We start from the raw sequence: 12066 nt of genomic DNA, 5'->3' as shown, positions 1-12066 counted from the left end.
ATCCAGAAAGCTTTGAAAAATAAAGTGGCAATTCAATATTTAAAAGGCCACTAAACAAACAAATGCAAAATGCATTCAGTTGGACACAATGAAAAAACAAAGTGCAATTTTTCTGCAAGTCAACACTTGCACTGAAACATTCTTCAAAGGTATCTAGTGAGTTTAAGTTGTGAAAACTGTGTGCATACTTGCAATACTTTCCTTGTGAGCCCCAAATCTATACTCGTAGTCTGAAACCTACACATTCAACACATCAAACCATCCAGTCTCCAGAGATGCATTTCACAAGTCTGTCGAAATCTTTCATTCTATTTCCACACAATGACAAAGCCACGAGTGACTTATGTGAACCAGCACTGCTGATCACTGGCTAAAAATCACAGCTCTACCGAACCAGGCGGTATCCTCCTTCAGGGCAGTTCTGCTTTGATCATGGAGAACTTCGATCTGGCTCGGTCCATCTAATTCCTGTGAGATCGATTGCCCATGTTCAAGAGGGAGAACGTGGTGTTTTCTCTGACTTGGTTCTGGTGTGGATTACAGGCCTTCATGCTTTAGGGGAAGTGCTGGCAGTGATTACGGGGTACAGCAGCAACCTGACTGGACTCTTGAAATACAGTTTTGAGTTCCACTTAAAAACAAACCACCCACTCCCCAAAACCTACAGTGGGTTTAAACATCTGCTGCATTTGGCACTGTGAGACTAGTGTTTATGGGTCATGGATGCTGTTCAGCATCATACTGATATAATTATTATCTGAGAAAGTGTTGTATTACACATACACACACAAATCTAAAAAATATTCCCCAACATCTTCAGGTTAACATTCAGCAGAATGTCAACCAACTTTCATAAAATCCTGTAAGTCTTTGGACACAAAAGGTGGGGAAAATGTCAAATTTTGGTTGCAAATTTTCAAGAAAATGTGTTGCAGACCCGCTGTTTGATTGATGTCAAGCAAATGGATTTGACGTCAAAATCGAATTTTTGCTTGCCATCAAGCTTTAATGTTTGACAGTCAATTTTTGGTTGGAAATTCATACTGAGCCATGTCAAAACATAACATTGTTGATACATCAAGCTCCGACTTATGACAAGTATTGAATTTTAGGCACTGAATTTGACATTGTGGATTTTAATCTCACAACTTTTAGCAGAAGTTGCGTTTTCATTACCACACCTTGTGACTCTATGTCAATAATTAATGTCAATATGATATTGGCATGAAAAGTTTGGAAGAGGCAAAATTTTGTATACAGAACTGAAAACCAACAAAATATCATTATCTAATGATGTTATATTTTGTGTGGACATTAGTCTGATGTTTAGCAGACAGTGGGTTTCAGTTACTTAATATCACATCTTAAAACCAATCAATTTGACGTTGATATTGTCCTGACATTGAATTATGGTCACCCGACATCAGAACTTATATTTAACCATATTTCAAAATTGGTGGCCTGCTGGAATACTAGTTCAAAAGAAGCTAAACCCAGTTTATTCAAAGCCCTGCAAAAACTTCAAGCTGTAATAAAGCAGCAAACCTCTGCCTCTGCATAAAAAAATTTAACCAATCGACATTTCATACCCATGAAAAGAGCAGGTATTTAAGACTAACCATTACTTGCTGTTAGACCTTCAGCTGTAAAAAACAGAAATTAATGGTTCATACAGCACTGGACCATGTTGTTGTGAATCCAGACAGTTTCAACCTATAAACAGCTCTGACTTACATTGACTGTCAGCAATTCTCTATTGTTGTAAGCAGCTATCAGGTCACCGTCTTTAAAGCCGCAATATATTATTCACAGTCATTTCCAACAAGAAGTAATTTGTGCTCCCCAAACGAACACACCAAATCCTACAGAGACATGCATGTTCAGTTCTCCCATCGCTGAGCTGTATTCATACCTGCCCTAGTAACACCATTACACCCTAGCGTCGAGACAAAGCCTGCCGCTGGACAGGAGGGAGTGCCATTTACAGTAGAATGCCTGCTGGATTGAGCTGACGTCAGCAATCCCTTCCCGCTTATTCCTATCAGTCTGTAGTGAAAAGGCGACCTCTTTATATGATAATTCCTTGCTCACCTGAGAGGCATAAATAGAGCATTAAACGTGAAATATGTATGAAGCTCACGCCCATAACGTGTTGCTGCCGTGGCAACAGTGCTCTGTTTGAAATGGGAGCTGTGTGTGCATAGGATTGAAATGAACATGCTTCTGTTCAGCGGGTGTAATCTAAAGACGAACCCCAGGGGACATTCTCAACGCAGCAAGTCCCACAGCACAAGTTCGGTGAGCTACAGCCTAATACTGTTCCAGTGTTCTGCATTCCATTTACAGCTGGATTTGGGATATTCTTACTTCAAATGGCAATTGAAAAAATCATTTTGGGCTCCAAAAGAACCTTTCAGTGAAAAATTCTTAAAAGAACCAATTTTAGGAGAAAGAAGATTTTAATAATCTGAAGAATCTTTTTCCATAATAAAGGTTCTTTATTGCCATCAATGGTTGAAGTTTCTTTGGGGAACCCCAAAAATGGTTCTATTGGTTCTATGGTATATTTTTTGTGCACTGGAAAAGTGCCATGGATGTTAAAGGTTCTTCATGGAACCATAGATGTAAATAAAGAACCTTTATTTTTTAAGAGTAAAAGATTTTTATGCTAACATTTATTCTTCATGCGTTAAGATCATCAACAGAGTGTCCATGTTTTAAACACTTGACTCTGCAAATGTTTGCATCAAACAATGTAGTTAAATAGAGTTATTAGATGTTCATCAATCCCCTTTACTCTATTGCACTTTTTTCTTTTAGAAGGAGATTAGAGAACTGTACTTTTTCCAGAGTGCAATGGAAGGCAGCATACTGCAAGATCTCCAGATGGATCATATATCAGAATGAGGCTATACCCTTCAGTTCATGTCACAACACTGCTCACTAATCACCATGTGGGTGAAGATCCTGCAAAGAAATGCACAAACACTCGGTAACGTCTCCTTTAAAATTGCCTCCGGCTTTAAGAACGCTCTCATGGCCACCCTGCTCTCCAGTGATCCCCTCTCCTTCCCATCAGCCCCTCCTCCTCCAGCTTGTTTTAATGGGCACCTCCAGGTCACTTGCAGCTGGCAGAACTGGCCATAAAATCTAGAGACCATCAGCAGGTCTGAAACACGAGCCACAACCACACCAGATCAATGGTGCTCTTTAAAAACAGCAAAATGCAACTTTTAGTAATAATAATTATATTAATACACACACATAGGTTAACGATATCGCAGCCCATGATGAGATCTAAATGCAGATGTGATGGTTTGGGCTACTGAGGACCGATATTTTTTTTTTTGAAAGGATAAACGGTGCAATTGTTGAAATGAAGAACATAATAGATGCCATATGTTTGTGTTCCTTTAATTGAAAGCATTGCAACTGTGATCACGTTATAGTTCATAACATCTTAACACAAACAGAGGAGCTATATAGTATATATATATATATATATATATATATATATACAGCAATACACAGAAATGATAACATAGTATCAAATATTTTACTGATACTGAAGCTCCATATCACATGGTTTGTGAAAGCACAGCGCCCCCTGTTCTTCATAATGGATATTTATTGAATTAGACAAACTATGCTTTGGATCCAATGGGGCTCAAACAAAACCATTGATCAATAATCTAAAAAGGTAGGGTTTGTCCGTAAAAACCCTTTCTTTCTATGTGCAAATCATACTGCCTTGTCTGCTTATACACAGCCCCCGGTATTAGACACCGAAAATTAAATGAGCATACGTCGAAACTTGATATTTACGCACACATGCATCCAATTACGCACTGCATATTTACCTATTTATATACTTTGTGCTTATGATTTGAGTTCTTGTGGAATCAACACCAAGTTCTGGTGTAGTAGCCTACTACCAGGTGCTTCGAGCCAAACCCAAAAAAATAATCATAAGGGATAATTAATCATAAATGCGCTTCTCTGAGCGCTCATGCTCGCCCCCAAAGCCGCATCGTGGTATGACGTGTTTCTTTACACAGTCTGTTTCACTTTACACTCTTCTTAAACCAAAGGAAAAAGCTGTTAGTCAGCAATCAATTTCGCCCCCTTTGGCCAGTTTGATCATGATCTCAGGCTCCTGGAAGCGCACTGGAATAATAGCGATAGTGGATCTGTAACACGCTGCAGTGCCTTAGGATCAGCACTCCGACCCTTGTGCAACACTTCTGTGTGTTTTCAAACAGTTTAATGCAAAAATGCTATTTTCTTCCTTTCTCTATTTTATTCATTATTTTGTAAGGTGCGTTTTGTTTTGCTAGCGAGAAGTGAGAACAACCATACTGTGATAGAAGGCAATCAATCGATAAATAGCAGTGCAAGACTAATTTAAATTTAATTAAAGTTTGAAATCTTCCCCTTTGTGCATTTCTTGGTTAGCTACTCCAAGATTTCTTGTCCAAAATTACGCACTGCAACACTGGAGTTCATAGCTATGTCACACTTCAGCATGGACCTCCGATATCATTTGTATCTGCATGACGAATTACCATGTCAAAAACTGATTTCTGAATATGCTTATGCGACTTATCTATCAGCCTACCTTGCTAGAGTAGGGTCCAGGAATGAGTAGTTTTAATGCCTGTCTCTTCAGCTCCACTAGCCGAGCGTTGCAGTTCTCGCACCAGATGCCCCGATCAGAACCAGGTGAGCTCCCGCTACCCGAGGCTGGAGAGCCAGTGCCGAACCCTGGAGATCCGCCTAAGGAACCGGGCGAACCGGTGCTGATTCCAGGAGATATCGTCACAGGTGAGCCGGAGAAAGAGCCCGGAGATGATATTCCTGATCCGGGGGAAGGGGTTCCAGAGGACCCAGGCATGGAGCCCGCGCCTTCAGGGACAGGGCGACTGGCGCTCCGGGACTCCTCATAAGCCTTCCGGTACCAGGTTTCAGGAGAGAATGATGCTGACTTCGTAGGGGATGAATCGGTCATCTGCAAGAAATCATAGTTGAGGATGAAAAGCAGTGATTGAAACATTCATGTCTAAATGTGAAAAAGTATGCAAAGTGGTTTATTAATTTGCATACCGAGTCTGACGTTGAAATACTGTTTTTCCTCAGTTAAAGATAATTTATTGCCCTGAATATGCGCATACGTTAACATAAAATAGCTATAATAAATATAAATGTAATCAATCTTACCCCATATTTTCTACTCCTGGTCCCAGATCTGTCTTTATTCCCTGTTAGAGAGGTCATGATAAAGCCTGATACAGAGGGACTGTTGAGATAACTGTGCTCCCTGTAACATCCACAACCAAAAGATCCAAAAATCAATCTCTGGTCAGTTCAGTAACCCTTCTGAAGTCCAGTCTCAGCGACTAGAACTATGCAAAAATCTGTTCATCTTCCTCAGTGGAATATGAATAACAGATGGTCCAATCTGAAATGTCCAGCAGTGGATTATACCGTTCTTTCTTATGCTCTCTGATGTGTTGAATCCATGTGCAGTGCTTTAGATTTCACAGCATCCCAGCACAGGCGCATTTTCCCATGCCTATGGACTTGTGTGAAGCGCAGGCTGACAGCAGATCGGGCTGTTGGAGTACTGATCTCTGCGCTACTCTCACACATCTGTCTCTGGGTAGACTGGCCACGCCTCCTCCGCGCCTCTCAGCGAATAGCATATCCGAGATCTAATGACTGACATGTGGGAGTGTACAGTTGTGCACAGGCTGAACAAAACTACAACGACCGACTTAAGCACAAGTTTTAATTATTTAGAGTCAATTTCGATATTATCGAATAACTTTCGGAAATTCTATCAGGGTTGTTTCAGTTAGAAGTTCGTCTCACTCAATAAATATGGCATTGAACTAAATATCAACTATATATTTATGTACGCATTTATTTTTATTTATATGTGCAAACATATAATAAATAATAACGACAACATGAATCTAACTTATGTGGTTGTTGATTTTTTTTTTTTTTTTACGTATATGAACTATGTGAAACATGAAACTGTTTTGGAGCATAACAATGACAATATAATAATAACAACAGCAATACATAGTAACAGCAATATAAAAAAATAACAATAAAACATTTAACATTGTATACAATTCTTTTTTAATTCAAATATCATTAAGTGTGCCAGGTGAAACACTCACATGTAAAATGCTCCAAAATCCTCAAATGCTTAAAAACATGTCATTAAAACCACTGATGTATACATAAAATATGAAACCAACAAGAAACATTTGCAAGTCATTTTGCAATATAGGCTATGGCAATATTTCTTAATTTATCAAATGTTGTTATGAATTGGAATGAGAATAAATAGCCAGTATTGTTTTGGTTGCATTGTTAGTTCAGCAGGAATTTGAAGGGACATTTAATAAGCATGGGTAAGCAGCGCCACCCAGTGCTCACACATCTAAAATAAACTCCCCATCTACAACCCACTGCTTCACATGAGACTCTAACAGCCAGAAATGAGCAAATGACTATCAATATTCAAATGAAACAGTACTGCTTTATCAGTCATATTTAATACAATACACAGACATATATAACCTTAGTATAAACAAAGAGGAAACTGTCATAAACCTAAAAACTCAGTTTTGCTCAGAATAGTAGTCAGTCTATCCTTTTTGGACCATTGAATCTTCACCTATACTTTATGATACATAAAAAAGCGTTTACAAAACAGGAAAGGCTGAGATGGTTATTGTAGCCTTCTCAAGTTTGTACAATATTGTATGCAGTACTTGATGCACTATTTGGGTTTTCTCAGCTTACAGGAAAATATAGTGTATTTAGTTTTTACACTATTCTTTAAGTTCAGACAGGAACCACTTTGGCAAGTTTACTTGAGTTTATTGAACACAAATTATCTTTGGTGGTATGGTTCCTTATGGGGGTTCTTGCTCCCAAAATAATTGAACATTCAAGAGCTTTAAACATTAACCCCCCGGAACCATCAGCTTGGAAATACATGACAATTAAGACTCTTAATAATGTCTTTAAAGCAAACAGTGATAATCATGTAGATCTGGCAGTGGGACATCTATCCTGTAGCCTGGTTATGAAGATGAGTGTCTCTCAGCAGTGAGGTCCATGCCCGCTAAGACTTGAAATCCTTAGTGATCTGAAACAAAGAAGACGACAACCAGAAGGTGCACAGTAATATGCCCATGCTTATAAGGGGAGGGAGGGTTGCAAGCCGTTTGAGCATGCTTACCTAGCAGTGGTGCCATATATATATGTCTCGTGTCTAATAGGAGAGTGGTAGTGATTGGAGCGATGACAGCTGACCGCATCAGCTGGTCACAGTCTATGCCTCCGTGGCCTGACTGAACTAACGCTGCGCTCGATTTGTGTAAGGTATGTAAAGTAAACTCATAAAACACATTTTCAACTATACTGTAAAATTTGTGCTTTTCCGTCAAGTTCATTTTTTTAAAAGCATGTAATTTCATGAAATGCGAGATCATAATTTGGTTTAACAACTTTTATGATTGCATTCTGTTAAGGCCATCATAAGTAATGTGCTTCTCTGGTCAGTTCACAGGGGGGCAGTTCTGTTCCCGGTCTCTCACCCACACAGATGCACTCATGGGGCACAGGTTAATTAGGAAAAAATGAGCTGCAAGAATATGCCACCCCTTCACAAAACCTGTGGTGTTAGAGTCTGCTAATGAAACTGACAGAAGAAGGACACCACACACTGACTTTATAATAAGGCTCTCAGACACACACCTGGCCTTAGAAAACCTGCCTCATTAATAGCATAAATGATTAATCTGTCTATAATATACACTCTTATTCTTGCACACATTCTCCACTTTAAAGGCTATATGAATAATTATGAATAGGGTAAAATACTGTGTAATTTTGCCAAACTATTTATTAAGCAATATTAGGGCAATATGAACACCATTAATGATACATACCATGGTTAAAGAGTCCAAACAAATTGTACAGTATATTATTTATTATGGTAACTAAAATGATTTTGTTTATGATACCTTGATACTATAAAGCTATAAACAATACTTATTTGTTCGATCTCATCATGCTGTCAGCCATCATCGAGTGTCATCAAAAGTCACCATGCTAACAAAGTCCTTGTAGAGAATGACATTTTTATCAGGATCAACCGCTGCAGACAACATTTCATCCATCTCTTCCTGTGTGAAGGGCTCTCCTTCAAAAGAAAGAAAGAAATTTCTAAAACTTCTGAATTACTGAGCTTGACATCTTTGTGGATTCCTATTGTTAAATCGATTGACAAATGAGCATTGCACAACAGATTTCACAATATTAGAAGCCATACTAAAATACAAATCTCTATAGTTACACATGAACATACCTTCTTGTGTTAAATATTTAGACAGTTCCTCTGGTTCCAAGTGTCCTTTTTTCTGTTGATCTAACACCTTTAAAAAGAGATAACAGCACCATTACATTAATTCATTCCATTGGTCTAAGGTCTTTATCTTTATATCCAATTTAAAGTTTCTGAAGTTTTTTTTCTCTGTAGTGCATTCAAGGTAAATTCAAACAAAAAACAAGAATAGCAAAAATGTTTAGTTGTTAGAGCATTAAGCACCTCAAAGGCCTGAAGGAGCAGGTCTTCTGTGATAGGACGGAACCTGTGATGAAAAAGAAACTAAAATTGTCACCAACGGATTTTGTGACCAAAAATTTAGAACGTGGTCAATCTAGGTTTTACAGCTTAAAACGCGTTATAACACTTTATTGCAAGTTGCGACACACAATCATTGCTGTTAATAGTGTTCATCTTTTGTTTGATTACGTCATTTACTGAATTTTATTGTACATTTCTGCCATATGTACATCAATTTGAAATAGTCTGATAAGCTACTACTAAATATATGGTAGAAACATAATTTTCTGTAAAGCTGCTTTGCATCGTGAAAGGGCTACATAAACTGGAATTGAATTGCACTATTACAATTTTTAGCATATTGTTTAGGCATATCTGATCTTGTCCTGTGCATGTTTTCGGATGTACAATTTGTAAATGTCTTAATTGTTTGTTAAATGTGCACACTGACCAGGTGCTTTATGACCAGTGTTATTTTAGAATTATTTTATATAAGTTTAAAGTATTTCTATTATTTTCAACTAACTTTTATTATTTTTTAATGTGCATTTGCACATTTTTAATCATTTCAAAAATATTTGTATTTAACTTCAATGTATTTTTATTTCAGTAATTTAAGTACTTCAGCTTATTTTATTTAGTTGTCAAGGCAAGTGATTTTTTAATTCAAGTTTTTTATTTTTTGTTTAGCTCTGTTTTATCTAATGTTACTTTATTTTAGTTTCAGCTTTACTTCTATTACCAAAAAGATTTGGTTTCAGTGAACAATTACAACTCGATCAGTTGTTACAGTTAATAAATTAGACAGTTGGCCATATCGGACATGACATACCATTTAGACACAGAAAACCATTTTGGCAAGGATGTCTAATTATTTGTAATTTAACAGGAAGCTCAAGATTATTATAATTTATCCAGCTGATCCTTATCACTTCACTCTCTGTGACAGTCTTACTTGCGCTCCAGCAGGATCTTAGTCATAGTTGGAAGAAACTTCTCATAGCGTACAAACCCAGTGGGCTCTTCTTCTTCTAGCTGTAGAAATATAGGCACACAGCATAATTACTCATCTAGTCTACCCAGCCTGCAAATGAACTGAATGTAAAACAAACCACTGACCTCAGCAATGATCTCATGCAGGTCAGCTTCTGATGGGAAACAACCAAGTGAACGGATAATGGTGCCTGTTTCCCTTTTACAATGACAAATATCCGAGTTAAACTAAAGTAACCCTCATTTGTAGGACATAAACAGTATCTGAAGATAATAAGTTACTAAATTATAAAATAAATCAAGGATGGTGACATTTGAAAACTTAAAATATTACCTGACATCAACAGTCTTGTTGGATTCGTGGTCAAACACGTCAAAGGCATTACTTATCCTCTTCTGAGCTTCTGTTATAATAGTTTCTGACAAAAGGAAATTATGTATTTCAGAAAATGTTACAATGCTTTTTTAGACGTCTAAGTTCCTTCTTTATTCTATGTATTTAACGTTAACTTAATTTATTTTATTTTATTTCCAAGCATCCGGGCAGTCTTGTGATGTCTTTGCTACTCAACGTTAACTATCTATATATTCGATAGGTTACACAAACCATTTAGGGGATACCAACTGTACTAATGACAACTGAGCTACAAACAACACGTAAAAGTAGAAATGCTACTATGTATATCGTGAGCTTGAAAGAGAAGAAAGTTTTAAGTTACATCGTTACCTGCGTTGTACTTGTCCGCCATGTCTAAAACATTGGTTGCTAGGTAACGTGAACACGGACTGGTCTGGCGCTTATTTATTCGTGACGTTGTTACTGGAGTATTGAAAATAAAATGTCTCACATTTTATAACAAAAAAATAAATAAAAAATAAGTTTCATTATAGCCTTCAAGAAAAAAAAAGCAATTTATAAAATAGTTTTTACTATATATTTGCCATATCTTAAATATATGTATTAATATTTATTAATTAACTGCATTTTATGTACATATGAAAACTGACTGTAATTGTTTAGAAAACCAAATTTATCTTAAATACATATATAATACACTTGTATAATATATAATATGAAATAATATCAATATTATGAATATTAAATTAAAATATTTTATATAAAATGCAAATAGCCGTTAAGAAATATATATATATATATATATATATATATATATATATATATATATATATATATATATATATATATATATATATATATATATATATATATAGTTATTATATTATATAATATGTGTTTTATGTCCGCTTGAATTAATTAATAAAATTATAGCCTTTACTATATATAGCCTAAAAATTATAGCCTATACTAAACACTTACAATGTATAGTATTTTCCTTATCTGTACTGTATTTATTTATTTATTTATTTACTGCATTTTCTGTACATATGGAAAGTGACCAATTGTTTTGTAAATGTTTTGAAAACCAAATTTCTCAAGTAAGAAAAAGACTGGGCTTTCGTGGCACTGGAAATAAAAACGATACTACAATATTAAATAAGTATTTAATTTATTTTCCAGTAAACCATACATAAAAACTGTATATTTACTTTATCATATTTGTTTATTTTCATTTTCTGAACATATGAAAGTGACTATAATTACCTGAATACTGATCATTTCTCTAATGCATATGGCATAGCTCAGTGGTTCCCAAACTTTTCCATTCCACGACCCACCTAGACAAGTGTAATATATTTCACGACCCACCAAAATATTAAAAAAAAAAAAAAAACAACGAGTGAAATTACTTTAAACCTAATCTTACTTAAAATTTTTATGACAGAAATTAAGTATTTAAGAAAAATAACCATTTTATTTTAGAGTACAACTGAAAATTTCACTACAAATTTACAAGTTTTAATTTTTGTTTACTGGCGTTAAAATATGTAGTGTCCATAAAAACGTGAAGCAGGCTCACTCCAGTGAAGTGTGATCTGCGCTGCTGTGTTTTGTTGCATTCATGATCCTTCCGTGTGTGTCGGCGAGAACGGAGCACAATCCAACACTTTTTTAGAAAAGCATAAGAAGCAAAGCAGAACTATCTAAAACAGTTTGGAGATTAAAATAATTGTGAAATAGGTAAAAAAAGACCGATTGAACCTTTTAATGACATTGCTCTGAGACCTTCAAAACACGCAACGCACACGGACTTAATTGCAATTTGAAAATCACACTAAGGATATTGCAGTTCATTATTAATGTTGGTGGGCTATATCGTTGTGATGAGTGGGTTCCCAGTTCCCGCCTCCTTCTTCCTGTGATTGTGAAGATTTTAATGTTTTACACTGGTGCCGAAGCCAGGGAGGAAGGAGGGGCGCGCTGCCGAAGATCCTTCGCCGCTGGGGTGAATCCGCAGTGCCATCGAGCAGGGCGAAGGAGTCTGCCGCCGAGGGTGCTCGAT

At 36.4% G+C, this 12066-nt stretch overlaps 2 protein-coding genes across 4 annotated transcripts in view; both read right to left on the bottom strand.

Annotated features, from left to right (window-relative positions):
* Positions 1-5731, bottom strand: part of LOC132112477 (kinesin-like protein KIF26B) — an 88509-nt gene extending 82778 nt beyond the window's left edge. For all 3 annotated transcript variants that reach the window (XM_059519963.1, XM_059519964.1, XM_059519965.1), the window contains exons 1-2: positions 5218-5731; positions 4619-5008 (exon numbers count right to left, since the gene is read on the bottom strand). In XM_059519963.1, coding sequence (XP_059375946.1) covers positions 4619-5008; positions 5218-5274 — 447 coding nt within the window. In that variant the 5' untranslated portion in view covers positions 5275-5731. The remainder of the gene's footprint in view (positions 1-4618; positions 5009-5217) is intronic.
* A 1641-nt stretch (positions 5732-7372) lies between these two features.
* Positions 7373-10418, bottom strand: LOC132113171 (dynein regulatory complex protein 8-like). Its single transcript, XM_059520992.1, has 7 exons — positions 10371-10418; positions 9978-10062; positions 9770-9842; positions 9606-9685; positions 8633-8675; positions 8393-8459; positions 7373-8227 (listed from the first exon to the last, which is right to left on the bottom strand). Exons 1-7 carry the CDS (start codon positions 10390-10392, stop codon positions 8109-8111), a joined length of 489 nt encoding a protein of 162 aa, XP_059376975.1. The 5' UTR covers positions 10393-10418; the 3' UTR covers positions 7373-8108.
* Positions 10419-12066: the final 1648 nt, after the last annotated feature.

This window comes from Carassius carassius, chromosome 32 (assembly GCF_963082965.1).
Source record: "Carassius carassius chromosome 32, fCarCar2.1, whole genome shotgun sequence".
NCBI classification, from domain to species: Eukaryota; Metazoa; Chordata; class Actinopteri; order Cypriniformes; family Cyprinidae; genus Carassius; species Carassius carassius.
The sequence above is the reverse complement of the archived record's forward strand: the minus strand, read 5'-3'. Positions and strand labels throughout refer to the sequence as shown.